This window comes from Pithys albifrons, chromosome 8 (genome assembly GCF_047495875.1).
Source record: "Pithys albifrons albifrons isolate INPA30051 chromosome 8, PitAlb_v1, whole genome shotgun sequence".
Taxonomy (NCBI): Eukaryota; Metazoa; Chordata; class Aves; order Passeriformes; family Thamnophilidae; genus Pithys; species Pithys albifrons.
This window is the reverse complement of record NC_092465.1, coordinates 26575880-26595549: the sequence shown is the minus strand read 5'-3', so window position 1 is coordinate 26595549 and position 19670 is coordinate 26575880. Positions and strand designations below refer to the sequence as shown.

Here is a 19670-nt window from a genome sequence, read left to right as displayed (position 1 = left end):
TAAAGGATTCTGAAAAGCAACTAAAATTTTACTGGTCTCACCAATAAATTCTCAGAAGTTTAAAGATCACATAGAATATACTTTTAGCCTTCTCCTACTTCCACAACACACAAAAACTGATCACCAGTACAATGAGAACTGTAACCTTTGAAAAAAGTCCTGTGCATTTCATTCTTCCCCTTTCTCCTCAGTCCTTGGTTCTATCTACACAATACTGTGTTATCCCTCTGTCCACCATGGGACACCATTTTCAGTTAGTCCTTTTATTTAATCTGACATCGCCTGTTCTCATTGACCATGGCATTTTTAATCAGTGGATTTATGATAATCTAATGCTAATCTCTCACTGGAAAGGTTGCCTTATTTATGCTTATTGTTCTTTTGCCAAAAGAGAAGCTTACAAAAAAAATTAGCTCTCACTTAAGGCAGGAAGGAAATAGCATTTGTTTACCACTACAAGAGACCTTTCAGTACCTGTCTTGTGCCCTTGACCAGCACACTATTCTGGCCTCTCAATATGCTGGCTGCCCCTTGCCTGGCTGCTCGTTCCTGATAAGAGATGTCAACTCCCTGGGGTGCCATTCAGAGCCGAGAGCAAAAGGCAAAAGACCCACGAGGGTTATTTTCAAAGGTTTATGAAGGAAATAAGACATTTGCATGCTTTTGTAATTACTTTTTGAGAAAAATATTGCAATTGTGGCACCATGTAACTATTATTAGCAGAAAAGCTTGAAAAGAAGATATCCCCTTATTTGTACTACGCTCAATGTTCTTTCCAAGCACTTAGGCACAATTAAGAAATACTTTGCTGACAGTTCAGTCATTCATTCACTATAAAGTCTACTCTGTATTTTGCAATAGATACACTGTAATGCTCTTGAAAGTAATACTCAAAGGTAATACAGTGTTGTAATCTCGTCACAATCTAGTAAATAACTGAAGTCACTGCTGCATGCATTCATCTTTAGCATTTCTGACAGATGCTTTCAGACAGGCTGCTTTAAAACCCTCTGTACTCCACACTGCAATAAAAACTAAATGGTCACTATTTGCCACTGAATGGCACACCCTGCTAAGACAAAAAAGCCAACAGGAAATTCATGGAGATATATTATACTGTAGTTGCATACTAGTAACATTAACATGGTACACTACAAATTTGTGTCATATTAGATAGAATGGCTCTGGTTTCAATTACGTAGATTCTATGGAATTATAGCTTGAAAAACTGACAGAATGATGCCGCTCTCCATCCAAGGCAGATACAGTACATTTCAGGGTTTATTATTTTATGTCACTGGACACATCCAGTTTGCTTGACATGCCTATTCAACAACCACAGCAGGTCTTACCCAAGGAAATGGTTTGATCTTGCAAAAGTTTTGTATTTGCAATTTGGTGTCTGTTGCTCTTCAACTTTTAAAAACGCAGTTTCACTTAACCTTCTAAGTTACGTGGAAACAGAGGAACAAAAATTAACTAGTTCAGTCCTCAGTCAAGGCAAGCACCACTGTGAAAACACCCATTTTCAGCTCACATATGGGGTTAGCCTGTGCTTATGCACCCTGCTGAGCAGGAGCCCTGTGCAGTTAATATACCTTGGCACTTAGACCCTAAAATCTTATCACACATGAAGGTGGAAGACTGCATGGTATTTTCAGGGTGAATTTAGGATTGCTGCTACTGTGTAATTTCAGAATATATTCTGGGCAAACTGCTCAGAACACTATGATGTACAAATCCAAGGCTTTACTCGTTTTACTGTTACTGTTTTAAAGGATGGCAAACAAAGCAACAAGCAGCGTATTCTTTTATGTCTACTTCAAACACCACATGCACACGTTTTACATTAAGTCAGCCTAGGAAAATGTTTTTTATGTATCCTAAGGCAGAAAGACTTTTGGAAGTGTTCATATAGTATATGGAATAAATCTGGTGACCCTTGTAAATGGCAGTTGCCAGCAAGATTTAGAAAAACGCCCAAATACTTTGCTTTTATTACATTCAAATACTGTAGATCTGGATAAAAGCGTATAAAATATATGAAGACTCAATTTCTGTTAAGAGCCATATTTTATATGCCTCTATTCTGATGTATACATACTTATGATTACATAGATTAAAGTGGGCTGGCAAACAACTTTGAGACTGATACTACCAAGTAAACAGTTTTCATTTTGCAATGCTATGAGGTGGGGTTCCTAAACGTAAGAGCTTGGGGCAGCAATTCTGTAAGCAAATATATTAGCTCATGGTACAAGGAATATTTTGCTTTTCTCTCCTTACTTGTATCCACTCTAACTTTTTCTTTACCAGCAGGCAGAGCGTCATCAGAAGTTCTTGCAGGCAATGACTGCTATGACCAGGTCTTTCAGACCATCCTTTTAAGACTCCTTATATTTGCTGGAAAATAGGAGGAGTGGGATCTGAAAGACAAATCATTGCTGGATCATAACACTACAATGGGCTTGACAGAGAAAGCAATAGTGGACCAGTTGCAATAAGGTCTCTGCAGTCTCTAAGATGCTGACAGCTGCTATCACATGGAAAATTCCACTTGCTCTGCTGGTACTCTAAGAGCACTTCGCTGCATAGGAGAGCTCCAAAAAGAGCCACTTTTTAAAGCTACTTTAATTACTCAAACAGTTTATTATTCCCATTTGATAAAACAGCGAGTCCCACCAAAACCCGAGATAAGGGATACTTTGTGCCACACCTTCTTTTTCCTGTGACAGGAAGGACGGTCTCATTCCATCTGACCAGGGATCTCTCACTGAGTCTCGTAAAGACCAGAGTAACTCAACAACAAACCTCAGTGCAGTTCCCAGTACTCCAAGCCACAATGAGCAAGCAAACATCTGCTGAAACGCATAACGCAAGTTGAGAACCTTTGAGAGGCTGCACTACACAATGTTTTCTCTTCAGAAATATAGACTTGTATGGACACAACCTACACTCGCTTCTCAACTGCTCTAGACCAAGATAAACTACAAGTCCAAAAATATCCTTTTCTTCAAAATTTCTTGGAGAAATCCCCAGGATTTTTAAAAAACTACATAATTTATAAAGTTATTCACAATGAAATGTGCCGTGTGTATTCGTAACATCCTTCACTTCATTACACAGAACAATTCAAGAACTTAATTTTGTGTATGCTACAAAATTTCAATATATACTTCTTTTTTTTCCTATCCATTTCATCTCCCTTTGAATATAACAAACCAGAGAATTGATACTTGCTGGATGGAATCCCTTTCTGACTGAAATTATTTGTCCATTTCTGGATAACTGAGCACTAGAATCATGGTTTTGACCTACAAAAACAGGTGGAAAAATGGTTAAGCCTAGGCTGTAATTTCATCTATTATTTCCTGCACATAAAAAGGCAAGCAACAATTTAAAGGAAGTAATAGAAATTAAGCTTTGAATATTAAAAACAAAAAGGCCAACTGGTTTTCCGTCAGGCATATAAGTTCAAGGTAGTGGAAGGAATTAACTAGGGGAAGACTAAAATGTAAAAGGTAATCACATGGTAAGTAGAAATGCTTGATTGTACTTGCCACTCATCTTGCTTCCTTCTATCCTGTATATACATGTGTGAAAAAAAGACTTAAAGAGCAATGCTACATCCAATACTTTGTTGTTCATCTAGCTTTTGTTGTGAAAATGCTGATCTATTCCCTTTCACCCTCCATTCTTCAGGGATCAGTGAATATGCCAAGAAGCCACAGAAACAGTGATTATAGTTGAAACTGGTAAGTCAAAGGAATCTTTAAAACAAAAAATAAAGCATATGCAAAACTTACCCTGTATGTGCTCTAACCTAAGAAAAATGCATGCAAATATTTTTGGTGCTATGACCAGTCATATTCCTCTGCTTATGTGCACCACAGAATAAAGAATTGCAAAGGGACGTGGAGCAGAATGGGTTACCCCAGAGCTGTGCTCATTCAAGTAGCTTTCCTTGTTTTACCAATGCAGGGATAAAGAAAGGGGGAGTAAGTGATCCTTCTATCATTATTAAAAAAATGGCACCTTCAGATCACATATTTTCCCTCGAGAAAAACACGATGCAAACAACACACATGATCAAAACAGTGTATTTTCAAAACACAACAGAATGATAGCCACAGTTTGATGTGCATACCATTTACTTGGAGAAAAGCTGGAAAATCTAAACCTGTTCAGTTAAGCCAGTTCTCTCTGTAATGGTCACCATCCTTTGGAAAAAAGTGTTGCACAGTTTAAAACCCAAATGCACCTTAAAGAATGCACTAATCACAAGCCACTCTGTAGACTGTAGTAATTAAGTGAATCAAGATCTTCTCCAAGTTTTGGAATCAGCTCCTTACTTAGCTGCTACATGTCAACAGCTGGCATGAATTACTGGGAACATTTGGCTAACTGGATAATAAGGAGGACAGCCTGTGGTTGGTCCAAACACCACTTCACTGATCTGCTTCAACATTAAAAAAAAATCTCATTATACCTTTTTTTTTTAAAGACTAACAACCCCACAAAGGTTGGTTTTCCAATTTTATGCCCTCGTTATGTGCAAACAATGTAACTGTATAACTCTCAGACGTTGCAGGGGCCAGTGTAACCAAACCCAATTCCCTATAATTTAATAATGCCTGTTTGCAACACTGATTCATCCTCATCCATATCACATCTCCACTGCTGGAGCAGAAGTTTACTGTTCTGAATATATTTTTCTACCTGCCAGCAATGCATAAGCAGAAATCGCTGTAACAAAACACCCAAACTCTGCTCCCATCCATCTCGCTGAAGAGAAACTATTGGTGAGAGCAAGTGCAGCTTTATTACAAGGTAAAGGCAAATTATATTATTACAGATCCATGCAACCAAATGCCACCCACTGTGACCCTGTTATATTATTTGTTCATTGCCCATGCAGCTATTAAACTCACTCCAGAAATCCATGTCGAAACCCAGTTCTAATGGAACAACATGCTCAAAAAGTGGTTTTGTGCGTGGTCTCTACTGGGTCCAACTTCCAGAGGCATCTTTGCCACGGAAAGCTGTGGAGAATGGGCACATTTATTAGGTGGTCCTTCTCCTCTCAACAGGTAACAGGGAATCTAGAGAAAACATCTCAGATTACAGTTCCTGAGGAACTACTCAAAGCAAGAACAAGGCTGATATAAAGCAATTACCCTGTTATTGCCAGGCATTAACAAAATCCCCAAGTATTCAGGTAAATTCTGCATGCATGTTACATAGTCAGGGCATTCAGTTACAGATGTCCTTGAAAAACACTGGATTATTCACCGCCTTTCCTTCAAAAACAAACATTTGAAGTGCTGGCATTTTTCTCCTCTTTGATGAAAACAGTACTGTAACTTTTGAGGTAGCAGAGGATTAGTCCAATGTAATATCATGGCTAAAGCTAAAACCAAACAAAAAAGCTAAACCAATTTTAATTTAATTTTTTTAATCTTTGCTGAGACTATTCTCAGACACCTCATGAATTTTAACAAGCATCATGTTAGCATCAACATCTGGTAGCTTAGTGGTATGGTAACCCACACTTACCCTGTGAGCTACCAGATGCTGCTGAAGGACTTTTTAATTTAGAAGGGCTGGGTCTGTAAATTTATCTAATGTATTTCAGTAATTCCCATTTGTATGATGTTAAACTTGACTGGGATAACAAGGCACGCAGAGCAGTATTAGAATTCACACATCATCACTGGTACAGTGAGGGCCATCGCTTGGGCATCATTCTTTCACAGAGAAAGCAATCTAAGCGAAGGTCAAGCCAGAAGGATAAATGTGGCTACTTTCTGGGTTTCAATCATGCCAGTCATAAGTAAATCACCTTTTGAAAGGTAGTTAATCCTTTCTGTAGAGACTAGACTTTAATAGCAGGCAATTGTGGCAGGTAAAAATTATAAACAGCTGTTAGATTCTTCCAGTCTTTTATACCCACACACTGCTACAGTGATTTTCAAGAGAATTTGTACTATGACAATACCAAAATGTGTAATGTTGGAGGAAAAGAGAGGGAAAAGAAGAATACATACTTTTTTCAAAGTACATTTTCAAAGTAATGTGCTTTGTAACTTAAAAAATCCACAAGAAAAAACTGTTGATGGGTAGCCTTTTCAAAAAATAAGCTCTTATTTAGAAGAGCTTGTGCAAGAAAATAAATCCTCAACAGAATAGGTAATTGAGTGCTGTAAGATTCAGAAATTTCCCTCTGATCCACACAGACACTGACTCTACTAAAAAGAGCAATGCAAGGACCAACTTTGGAGCTTTGGGAATTACCACCACCAAAAGTCCGATTACAAAGGTGAAAACTGCCATTATATTCCCTAAAAATAACTCAATAAAAACAGAAACAGTTTTGCCAGGACTCTACAACTGCTCTACTACAGGAAAAACTGCACCAGCAGCACAAGAGAAAAGGTTCACAGGAGAGAATCTGAACTCCCCTCCAGATTCCTCCCCTGCCACAGGCAACCCTGACCTCAACAAGGCCCAATTGGTAACAAGGAAACAAGAGAGAAACTGCCATCGATGTTTTGTGAGGAAACATAATGGAGGATTTCTGTAGAAGATCCTGACAACAGTCCAAAGCCAAAGGAAAAGCAAGAAGGCGGCATCTTAAGAAAAGGATGAAGGTGGTTTATGCTCTTTAAAGGAGATAAAACGAGACAAAAGCAGGAAATGCTGTCCTTCCCTTATCCTGAGAACTTCTTAATGAAAGGTCAAGTATAGCCATCAATCAAGATAAGGAAGAGGCAACCAAAGAGATGACCTTCTCTGAGGGGAAACAAGTATGTATCAGATAGCACTTTTACACTGATGCAGCCCTCCTTTGTCTGTGTGAGAGAAAAGGGAACACAATTTTATGCCAGTGTTAATTAAAAAAAAAAGTGAAAATTAAGCACTTGAAATGGAACAAAGTCAGACATGCAAGACCCTATTAAGGCAAAGGCCAGTAGTCAAGGAAAAGCTTGCTACCAAAATTGGCAGTGAGTGCAGTGGAATTCTGTCCCTCACCACTCCTGCACTTGGGCACTTGCCTTAGCAGACACATCTCCTGAGGGTGGCCAAACTCACTAGTTTGTTACTGATAAGCTGCAGGACTCATTCCATGCCCTCTAAATTTCTGCTTTAAAGTTTGTTGCTTTTCTGAAAGAGAATCAGCCATTTTCAGTTATGCTTGACCTCACACTTACAAAATTAGTTTACAGTATTCCCCTGTGAGTTATGATTATAATGTCATTTTTGGGTATGAAAACTCAGATTATGTGGAATTGCATCTAAAGTAGATAAAAACCAAATATCCCTCAAAAGCAAGTGTAGGTGTAAATGCTTCACGAAAAGAAAGCTTATACGGTTTCCCATTGCTTTCTCTGCTGGCAACAGTTCATTTCCATTTTTTGGACTAGTTTTAAAACATGGAATTGTTTCAATTATAGAATCAGTTGGGTTGGAAAGAACCTCCAAGACCATCAAGTCCAACCCTTGGTCCAACTCCAGTCCATTTATCAGATCATGGCACTCAGTGCCACGTCCAATCTCAGTTTAAAAACCTCCAGGGATGGTGAATCCACCACCTCTCTGGGCAGCCCATTCCAATGCCTGATTACTCTCTCTAGAAAGAATTTTTTTCTGATCTCCAACTTAAATTTCCCCTGGCAGAGCTTGAGCCCGTGCCCCCTTGTCCTATTGCTGAGTGCCTGGGAGAAGAGACCAACCCCCACCTGGCTAGAACTTCCCTTCAGGTAGTTCTGGATAGTGATGAGGTCACCTCTGAGCCTCCTCTTCTCCAATACCACTCTTTGGGAAAGAATAACAAATTTACCAGCTCTCGAGGTAGAAAGGCCTCCTCCTGGCGAGCCACAATCAGACAGACAGTTTCCCCCTGCTTTGTGCTCCTCAGCATAGCCACAAGCTCCTCCTGGGTCCTGCCCGTGATGTCCCGTCCATTCACCTGCCAGACCGAGAGGAACAGAGGATGTCACATCTGTGAGCATAAATTGTTTTTTATCATCTTCCCCACCCCTAACACAGGTGTCGTTCAGTGACTGAGAGCTAAGAACAATTAGCAACAGCTCCCACACTGTCTCCCCCTCTGGCCCAGCCCAGATCACTTAACCTTTTCCTCCTCATTTTCACCACCTGTGAAAGCAGTCCTGTAATACTTACCCACCTTGCAGGGGGTTTGTGAGGCTTAATTAGTTTGTAAAGCACTTTGAAGATGAAAAGTGCAGAAACAAGACCCAAGTATTAAAACTATTTACCTTAAGAGCTTTTTGAGGTTACTAAGTAGAAATAACCCATTAGATAACAAGATTGTAACACAAGATATCTGAAAATTTTAAACAGACTGAGTCGAGAAAAATTACCTTAAGAATGAACATTTAACCTCGATATTAACTGGAGATTTTTGGATGTGGCTGAAGAGGCAAGGCGTGCTTTGTTCCTAAACTTATACATCTATCTGCTTTAAGAACTAGAGGTTATCAGGTTGCCCTTGTTCAAATATCCCACAGACCCTTGTGAAAAGAACCATTTTTCCAACCAGCAGCATAAAATACTTGTTGACAAACACATAGAAGGTATGAGACTGATTTTTGTTAAACCAATGGCATAGTTCTATACATCATAGTTCTATACATCAATAGGATGTGTAAGGAAATAAAAGATTTATGACAAAATTAGCAATCGATATTCAGCAATGCAAATACAATGGATGTTTTTCCTGACCTCCAGGATTCTGTCTCCTGACTGCAAACGCCCATCTTTCACTGCAGCACCTTTGGGTAAAATGTTCTTCACAAAGATTGGACCAGGACCATGTACTGAAGAGTCTCTGGTAACCACAGTGAAACCAAGTCCTTCTGGACCTAGAATGTCAGATAAAGAACTCCTAACATAAATTTCAACAAGCAAATTATGATCATAAAAAGTAAGCAAACAATGTCAGCAACATATCACAGACACTCTTCAGGTTAGCTCTTCAAAAAAGAAAGCAAACAAAAAGCTGTAAACATGAGCCAATTTTCTGCATGGTCTAGAGAAGAAGTCTATCTTATGTCAAAACACATACTCAAATCCTCCTGCAACAGCTACAGATGGAAATACTTTTGGTAAGCACACAATAATACAAAACAAGCAAGAACTCTCTTTTTAAAGTGTTAACCTTTTCTTTAGATTTAATATTAGTCTTCACATTAATGTCAATAGTCTTTCACATAATCAGAGCAACTGGAATTGGTTTTTTATGAGCACGAATACAATCTAACTGGTTTTACCAAAACTTGGTAAACGGGGAGAATGTCACATAATTTCAGTGCAGCTGCTGACAATGTGCTGTTAGGAAAGGACAAAGTGGTATTTCGAAGCTTCCATTAGTGAGGCTGTTTGCTGCTGGGAAGTAAACAACCTCAAGTTTTAACAGATAAATGTTATAAAAAGAAATTAGGGAGTAAAGTCTGTATTAGCAGGAATTGCTTGTAAGCCACCAAAATCACCAAGAATAGAAGGGTTCATAAAAACCTTTTTATATTGAGCAGTATTACTACCCATGTGATAAGTTTTCAGATACCACCACGTCAGTATCACCCTTCTGTAATTTCTAAAAATATAAATTATGTTGCAAAATCAAAAGCATTAGATCTAAAATGGGGAAAATTCTGAAGTAGGTTTTGTTAACACAAAGCTGAAGAGTTCGGAAGTAAAAATGAGTTATTTAAGTTAAGAAATAACAAAAATTAAGAAGTGAGCGGTTGATTATGTTCATTATTTTACAAGAATAAACTTACAGATAGTTTTTAGAAGGGCCACTTCTAGGATCAAATTTAACTCACAGCCAAATCAGAGACAGAAATTAAACAGAAAACATAAATGCTAATTGGGATCTGCTTAAGCACATTTTACTACATGTGCATAAACCTGTTACTCCCTGCAAAGACAGACAGCTGCATGGAGCAGCAATTAAAGATACACACACAAAATTCTGCCTCCTGACAGCTGAATAAATATGCCAGAGGAATAAAAAATTTTTCAGGAAATAAAAAAGGGAAGATAAGTAAATTTGTGTTCAACTTCTCTGAAAACATGAAACAGAGCAGAGTATATTTTTAAACATATCTTTCAAGGAATATCCCAACTATGCTGTGATCAATTAGCAGCTATGAATAAAATAACAAAGGTCACCAGCAAAGAGTTCAAATCCTCATTATTGAAAAGGCTGAATCACCTCTTAATATCACATGTTGCTAATGAAATAGCTTCCACACTGTCAGTAACAGAGAGATCCTAAAAATCAGTGGATCTGGACAGCATATATCCAAGACTACTGAGAGGATTACTGTTAGAAGTCCTTTACCCCTTCGAAGTTTTAGAACTTCTCAATGGCAAACAACTTCCTTGTGCTTTTTATGTCATTAGTTAAATTAAAAGTTAATGTATCGTTATAGGGAGCCCAATACAGGATTAATCACATAATCTCCAAAGACTTACCTTTTTTCAGGTCGATCTTTATTTTCTTTGCATGTTTTTTGTTGCCGAAGCCCATGAGGGGGGACAGGGAGGGCGAGGATGGTTTCCTGCTGGGGCGAGGCAGGCTGGGGCTCCTGGCTTTCTGCAGCACTGCCTGCACACCTGGCTCCGAGCCGCTCGCTCCAGACAGAGCCAGTGGTTTCACAGCAGGTTTGGGATGAACAGGAGGGGGTGGTTTTGTTTTGGGGACTCCTTCTTCATTATCCAGGAAAAGAGGAGCAATAGCAGACTTCTCATACTGTTCTCGATTGTAGGGAGGAAGGACTTCCAAGACAACACTTGGAAATTTCATGGCCTGACGGAAGATGTCCTGAGCCCTTCAAAAGAATGGTATGAAAATTCACATAAAACCCCGGAAAATTCGGACGAAGTCTGAAGTTGTTTACAGAGAATAAGACAAAAATTTACCTTACCTTCACATCTATGGGGTCCCTTTTCTAAAAAGTACACATGAAATAAGATTTCTAAACTACAGTACTTCCTTACCTTTCAAGTAGGAACATCACATCTGTCAGAATTCCTAGGCTGCTAAGAAAACTTATCAGCCAGAATAAACTAATGAACAGAGTTCTTCATGCAGAGCACTGGGAAGGGAAGCTCTGATGGCAAAAGCCCATCAGAAAACTACTGAAGTTACAGCTTGTTATTTTTTTCAAGTGCTTGTGTGTTACATATTTTCTTGTTGGCAGAGAGGCACTCTGAGTGCTTATGACCATTGGATCTTGCGAATACATCTCCTCAGAGCAGGCTCAACAATCCATGTTTTTCTGAGTCCAGTCTAACTGCTCCTCAGATTCCTTCACAGCCCCCAGCGCAACCACTGGCTGATTCCACAGCAACAAAAAAGGATGAGGGTACGGGACAGATGGACACGTTCAGAGAAATACTGTGACTGCAAACAGTGCAATAGAAAAGAATGATGGCATGGGATGCACAGACAGCAAAAAAAAACCTGGTGAACAAAAAAAAGTGCAACTATTTGTGTATTTCCACATAAATGGACAAGTAAATAAGTACATAGTATTCACATCTTTCAAAAAGTAACCTCTTGCTATGTGGAGATGTGACTTCACTTAATCTATGCTTTTACAGATGTGCTCATTTCAGTCAATCAAACCATGCTACGAACATCAGACTCCACAGGAACAAAGGAGACTTCTTCTATGTTTTGCTTCCCTATCTCCTGTGGAAGGAGACTGATTTTCTTCCACAGTGTGAGTACAAACAAAAGTAGTAGCTGAAGCACATTTAGAGAATGAAAAATCAAGAACTTCTGCTTAGCTGAATTGGGTCAAGAGGGAAAGGAATGGCTACATTAATATTTAAATAAATCATGGGGTTCTTCTAAGAACATTTTACTTATCTTCAACCTTTCTATAGCATGTTTGTCAGTCTAAATCAGTATTTCACTGATGTCCTGGCTGTGGATTTACACTCAGTAACAGGAGTCAATGGTGAAAGTATTTCTGAAATAAACCTTTTTTTTACAGTGATACAGAAATGGAGCCACTACAAACGTTAAAAAATTGAAAGCAGATCTGCTGCTTTCCAGATCAACAGTCACACAGTACCTCCACCTTGCAGCTCTGGGTGGTAGACAGAGGGGCTGTCTCAAGAGGGTTTCCTGTGGCATGAAGACATTGAAGTCAGGGGTCAGTCTCAATGGATATCGCTGTGGAAATAACTATCTGGGCCACACAGAGTGTGTAAGCATCGAGAGTCAGAATGACCACAGTCACTGACAGGAGACACTGCTGGAGAGAAGCCTCAAACTTGGGAAAGAAAGGTAGCAAGGCTGTAGGAAGCTCTTCTTTCAGCCTCATTCTCAAGGGTTAGATTTCAGAGCTGTAACAGCACTGTCCCCACTGTGTCTGCACGGGTTAGAGGTTATCTTCCCTACCCTAATTAGCAGACCTTCCCCTAATAGCAGAAACCATGGCTTGCTTTCAGCATAAGGATGTAAAACCTTAACTGGGTTTCTTTCACACCCCATCTTCATCCTTGCAAGTAGTCACTTGGACATATGTTAGTAATTTAATAACTTAGTTTCAAAAGATTAATATTTAAAATATATGCAAGAGAAAATATAAGATCTCCTTCAAACAAAAAATAGTGGAAATAACTCAAGACATCCTATGGGAAAGGCTAAATGCAGTCTTCAGGGGCAAAATAACTGGCTGCACTTCAAAGAGAAAAAATAATGAATGGAGAAATTTACATTTCTTGAGCCCCCAAATGTATACTTTAAAGAAATAAGGGAATCAGTTAAAAGAGGTGCTAGAAACTCTGCAACACAACAGAATGTAATTGAATAGATTAGCAGCAAATGAAAAAGCAGACCAGCAGTCCCAATATGTAACTTTTATAAACATGGGAATACAGAAAGTAGGCTGCTGCTGTTCCAGCTGCAGAAGCAGCACTCAGCAGGAGCAATACTAGGAATTTTGCTGAAAATGGAAAGAGACAGCACGTAACAGTCTTTGCTAAGTGTTAAAACAGCTTTTACAAGGGTTATGAAGAGATGTCAATTTGAAACTAGCCAACTGATTGCTATTTCTGGGTCAATAGTCATTGGGACAGTACTTTCTCACATCTTTTGCAATTACTGCATTTCTGTAGCTAGGACTTCTGTCAGTTAGCACAGTCATGTCATGCCAGATGAAAACTAAAAGGCATATTCACTGAAATTAGTTCCAACCTAAGTGGCTTTCCTTAGTCATTCTCTGCAGCCAGGCAGAGAGTGAATGTAGAAGGCTGGTCTGGAAAACAATTCAGCAGAACACTCTAAGACTTGGGAACAGCCTAGAGCCCATCCAAAATACTCCTCTCAGTCTCCAAACAGATGCCAAGTCCTCACTATCCACAGTTCCACTCCACAGATCCAGTGCCACTGCCACCACACGACCTGAATTTGTAATGTAAGGAGACTTGGACCAACTAAATTGGACTCTGCTCTGAGAGACCATCTCAAATCACTTTTGAGTCACTTTTCTCTCTCCCAATGACAGAGGCACAGTCTAACAAGACTGGTCTCTCCAAGCTAACTCTTGTGGTAAATATTCCTTCCAAGTCCCAAAACCTCACACAAACTTGGTAAACACAAAGTGTCCTGCACTCCTTATTTTGAAGAAAAGCCTGACGGAGAACTGGAAAGTTTACTGCCATATTTCTAACTGCCCTAAAATGTAGTAATCTTACAGAAAAATATGCAGTCCTTCAGTCCATAAACATTTTGTGGGCTGAAACCCTCTGGAGATCTACTTACATTGAGAAGAATACACAAATAAGACAACAAATTTGTAAAGAAAAAAATCACATAGAATTTTGAGAAGCAAGGTGTTGATTCAGGCAAAAATCTCATTTGATAAATTTCATTACAAATCTACACAGATAAGGCAACAAATGTTTTAATAAGATACCAACAACTATATTCTGATAAAGTTGGTATCTTATGTAGGAATTTCCATGGATGGAAGAGAATCACGGCAGAATATGCCCTTACCACCAAATATGCAGAAAGCTGTAACTGAGGAGCTATCAGGAGGCAAAAAGCACAGTCTCAGAAACAAGACTACCTACGCTACAGAACTACACTGTTTAATGAAAATCTATTTGGCAAATATTTATCCCTAACTGTGAAATTACCTATTAGATTTTAGCCTGAAAGTCTTAAACATTTGGCTTACTGTTTAGAAAGTTAAGCCTTGACTCCCTTGACATCTCAATAGGTTTCTGTTATATTATAAACAATCACTCAGCTGTCTAAACATATGGATTAAAAGCAAAAACAAATTACTATTTAATTACTACAGCAAATATCTGTGAAATTTGAGAGGCTATTCTTTTGTGCAACAACGTCACATCAATTCACAGGCGATCAAAACAACCTGTTACTTAAAAAAAATATTTGAAATAGACTATAAATGTCAGCAGACTTTTAATAAAAGTCATAAGAGGTGAGACCTACCATTTAGCTCAGCTAATCATAGTTTGACAGCAGTAGTATTTATAAAAAAATTAAATGCTCAAATAGCTGCACACGTTAAAAAAAAAAAAAAAGAATTTTATTTCATTTGTAAAAGAACTTTATAAAAAACATGCTGTGAAGTTGACTCATTCTGAAAGTCTTATGAAGGAAGACTGACAGGGAAAATACAGTAAAAATAACAGAAGCCCCAGAAAGTAAGATAGCGATTACACAACTTAATGCTACTTAGACTAAGGAAGCCCAGTAAGTTCACTAAAACTACAGGAAGATACATGTCAAACTTCCACCTTACCTGGAGGTTTCAGAAAGAGAATTACAATGTTTCTGCCAGGTATTAATTTTACCAGCGTTTATCTCAAATAAGAATTAATCCCTTTTTGAATCCCTGAAACACAGCACTGCATAAAAGTCTGGGTAGCTGAAAGTATCAGTAAAGCAGCACTTACTGTGCAAAGGTTTTGTCTGTAAGGTCCACGTGGTTGATTTTCACAATGCACTCATTTTCATGGAAAAGGCCATCACGCCTAGATCTGCTGTTGTCTTCAATACCACGGATAAAGAGACCCAGCATCCTGAAGGCCAAAACAAAGGTGAATTCTTACTGTGCTGATATGGATTTACAGCAACTAAACATAGACATTAATCTCTACTGTGTAGGAGATGATAGACCTGTTATGAAGTGCTTAACATAGAGAAAGGATTTCCAGCTTGTTTACTAACTAAAAAGGTGAGGATTCCAAGAAAAATTGCTGGGCACTAATGCTATACTACTTGCTAGAACTTAGGAATCATGAACTCCTGTAGGTCATACTTGGAGAAAACACAAAAACACCTATATCTTCCTTTCAGTTAAACATGTTGATGTAGCTTATGCAACATTTTTCTACCCCTAAGTAAAATTACAGCACTCCAAAGAAAAGCACAAACAGATTAAAAGTAATTTTCCACCTTGACTATAATAAAACAAACAAGCATTACAATAAGATACAAAATAATTGATGCTTCTACTTCTGAAAAGTCTCTGAAACTTTTCAGTTGCCAAAGCCCCTTGCTCTGATATAAGACAGCAAAATTACTGACTCACGTGGCAGGACAGCAGCAGAATTTTAAAGCCCCAGTTGTTTGTTAACAGGCTAAGTGCAAGTGAACACGAGGTGCAGCACAGAATAATGCAGTAAGTGAACATGTGTGGGTGGTGCAAAACTCTGCTGTTGACAGATAACTCCACTGGGAGCACAGGCTAGTCCTGACCAAGCAGGAGCATCTCTGTATTGCAGACTATAATTCAACAAAGACATATCCAATGATACCAGTACAATGCCCAAAAGAACCTGACAACTGTGTGCTTGTGAAGAACTTTTATAATCAATCTCTGTCCACTAAATTTCCATACCACATCAGCATCAAAGGCAGATGACCTTTAGAGACCATTTTCTATTGGTTAGATCCATAAAATATTCATGTGCAATTTTCAGGATGCCAGCACTCCAACCACAGAACAGAAGTCTTGTACTTTTGTCTCAGCTTCATGACTGCCCCTCATATATAACTCCCTTCAGCAGATTTGCAGCACCCCATCAGCTATTTCAAATGACACTATATTCACTGTGCATCTGATTTCAGATTTACTGTATAATAAGATTTAAAAATTTAAACCTGTGTCCTATCAATTACAAAGTGAAAACTTGGTTTCTACTGAATATTACTTTTTCAAAATCCCTAACAGAAAAAAAATGATTTAATTACATAAAGATTCCTTCACTGAAGGATTCCAAGGGACAGTGGTGGTGAGGGGCCACAGCCCTTTTGATGATATCCAACTAGTGGCAATCAAAAATCTAAACCCTAAGAACTAAAGATATATAATTATGTTAAGATGCAAAGCAGTAAAAATAGATAAATGAAAGCAATTACCAATTAAGTTGGTGGCCCACTAATCCTGTCTGATCAGATGCTGCAACCATGCCAGGCAACAGGATTGCCCACTGATCTGAACCGTGGTGTGTGTGCTGGACTGAGTGGCTTGAGTTATGTATGCTGGGGCAGCTCACATTCATTCCTTCATTTCTTTTTTCCCCAGCCTCAATTTTAGCATTCTTTTAATGCGCTATTAAATTTTCATTTCCTTTTTTATGATATTTAAGTACAAAAGAAGGGGGGGGAATTATTTCCATTACTTTTGTAGTTTCTGTAAACATTAGGATTTTATAAATGAATATGATGACTTCTAGAAAAACTTAGGTCTGCAGCAGCACCAGGCTAATGCCAGCATCACCTTATTAGAAGATAACTTTGCAATTCAAATACCAGACAAAGATAGTCATGGCCAGCATATCCCTATAAATTCTATCATGTCATTAACAGAAAGAAAAGATGCTCTTCTGTGCTTTCTCATGCTATGATGGGTTACAGCTTATACACTGTCTCGGGCTTGATTAAATAAGAGGGTGAAACCACTTAAGTCACTCCAGTGCTTGAACAGAGGTATCAGTAGAGTTCTGACACGAGTCATTAAAATTTCTACACAGCTGTCTAAAAAACAAGCAGTTCATCTCACAAAGACTCTTCTGCTTCAAGGGATCCCCAAAAACATTTGTAAATATGGACCTATTAACATGCATGCAATGTAGATCACACAATGTCAGCTCTTCATGGCTTTAAAGGCTGCACTCCACACAGTGATCCTTGAGTACAGAACTGTATTTCAGTCACAATAATTACTGATTTTAACAGCATGCAATTTCATCACAATTTTTTATGAATGATGTTGAAATACAGTGTACACACCACAACCTCTGTTGCATGCCTATATAAAATCTGCATTTCACAGTGGGGTAACCAATGTAAGGGCCTTTTTCAAAACAAAGAGGCAGCCTGTACAGCCAAGGACACAACTCGGACCTCCTACAGTTCCCATCAATGATCAACTTTCTTCTTGAGACAGTGATGGCATTTTTACAGGCAGCTAGGGGACATCTATTTTCCCTTTTGGCAAATGAAGCAATCTGAATTAATTTGGGTCCATTACAACCTCAGATCTTGCTAAGAAAACATTTACACACACAGACAAGGTAATTCAATCCTTCACATTCTTTGTCCTCCATGGAAGTTGACAAGTAAAGAAACATTTAAGAATTAGACAATTTTTCCTTTTGCAATAATTGTCTTTGTGTTGCAGGCAGCCATTTTACTATAACGTAGAGTCATTTATGGCTCTGGCAATTTCCCATATCTCATTCACGGCTGCCAGTGACAAATTAACTCTCTGGCTAAGCCTCTGTTTGTCAAATTTCAGCCCAGATTTTTTTTTAACACATCTGAGTTACATGGCTTAGAAAATAGTCATAATGAAAATGCTGACACAGTCTTAACTACAGCACATCAATATGAGCACGCTGTTATAATGGGCTTTTGTGATCTCAATGGACTATGTTAAATCATTTATAATTAAAGTAATTGTATTGTGACAAAGAAAAGTTCATGGTATAGTGCACGTTTTGTAAATGTTGTACAACCAAACCTGAAAGACGGCTTGAAAAATAGGAAGGATGAACAGGCAAGCCATTTTTTGACTTTTCTTGTCTGATATATGACTAAGGAAGGACCTATGCAGAGTCATCTGACTGGGAAAATCAAGACAAAACAAACAACAACAAACCCCAAACAAACAAACAAACAAACAAAAACCAACAGCACAACCAAACCCAACCCAAAACTACTGAGTCTAGTTTACTACTCAGAAAATAAAACAAGAGACAACTAAAAGGACATACATGAACAAAGAGGTTGGTATTGACTGAAACAACTGGATGTGGCACTTCATGCTAAGGCCTAGTGGGCAAGGTGGAGATCAGCCAAAGGTTGGACTCCATTACCTTGAGATCTCTTCCAACCTAAATGACTCTATGGTTGTCTTATACAGAACTTAGGCTAGTTAATATTTTGGTAACAGAAAACAGTGTTACAGACTGATTTGCTTTTAATTGTTTTCCTTATGGTAAAGAGTAGGTATTTTAAGACAAGCATAACTGAAATTCTTTCATTAATATACTTCTTGAGCAATGAAGAAAATATCTTACCTTCCACTCAAAGATGAAAAAAAGGGCACTACATGTATTCCCAAGGGTCCACCTTCCCCAGAAATCTCCACTGTTTTTGTCATTTCACTAAAAAAGAGCACAGGCAAATACATCTCATATGCTTATCCACAGAATTCTCTATGTTAAAAACTAATTCCTGGTTGATCAGAGAGCAGAAATGGTAGAAAAAATATTTGCCTCAAGACCTCACTAATACATAAAAAAACAATGAAAAGTAAACCAGCTGTGCAATTCTTTAATTTTTTTATATTAGCATTTCTGTATTTTAAAAGGGAAAGAAATCAGATACTAGACATTTTCCCAAGTAAACCCTCAAGTAAATTAATTAGAATACTAAAGAATAAGCTTTTAAGTGAGGAGAAACTTCATGATCAAAAAAAGAGGTGGGGGGGGAGGTTATTCTCCACATTCTTAATTTATGCTCCACATGAGCTGCTTCAGCCAATTTCCCCGTGTGGCCACATTATAAACATGAAGATCACACATTAAGGACATCAAGCCTATAAGCAAATTAGTCAAATCATATTTAAATATCCTGATTTCTGCCCTCAGTTGCACACAACGTCCCTGACAAACAAAGAACAAAACAAATTGCAAGCAAAAGTGCAACTCAGCTCATTTTATCACAGTTTCCTTCCTCATCAAAACCCATTATCAGAAACCTCGGTATCATCTCTGACAGATTTTTGCTGTTTCATGGCTTTCTGCTGTTTCGTTTCCTATTAAGTATTTTAAAATGACAGCTTTACAGTGACCTTATCTCTATTCTGGGTGATCCTAATTTGAAAAGGAAGGTACTTCAATTGGCTGGAACATTAAAAAACCAAACAAACTAATAACATCTGTATTTCAGCAGATCACGTTCCTACTTTCTATAGTAGTTGTACATCTTCTGTAATACCCTCCCCTCAAACTGTACTGAACACCATCAACAGGGTCAGTGGCCAGGGCACAGATAGTGGGTGTGTCCATTCACAGGAGAACACCCGAACGCTGTAAGCTCAGTATGTGCATGGCCAGTCCTGCCAAACTGAACCCCA

General features: G+C 38.4%; 1 protein-coding gene across 4 annotated transcripts in view; it reads right to left on the bottom strand.

The window, feature by feature from the left end:
- Positions 1–19670, bottom strand: part of PARD3B (par-3 family cell polarity regulator beta) — a 394364-nt gene that overhangs the window by 206553 nt on the left and 168141 nt on the right. For all 4 annotated transcript variants that reach the window (XM_071561897.1, XM_071561898.1, XM_071561899.1 and 1 more), the window contains exons 6-10: positions 18610–18696; positions 14977–15102; positions 10504–10859; positions 8746–8885; positions 7841–7969 (exon numbers count right to left, since the gene is read on the bottom strand). In XM_071561897.1, the coding sequence (XP_071417998.1) occupies positions 7841–7969; positions 8746–8885; positions 10504–10859; positions 14977–15102; positions 18610–18696 (838 nt within the window). The remainder of the gene's footprint in view (positions 1–7840; positions 7970–8745; positions 8886–10503; positions 10860–14976; positions 15103–18609; positions 18697–19670) is intronic.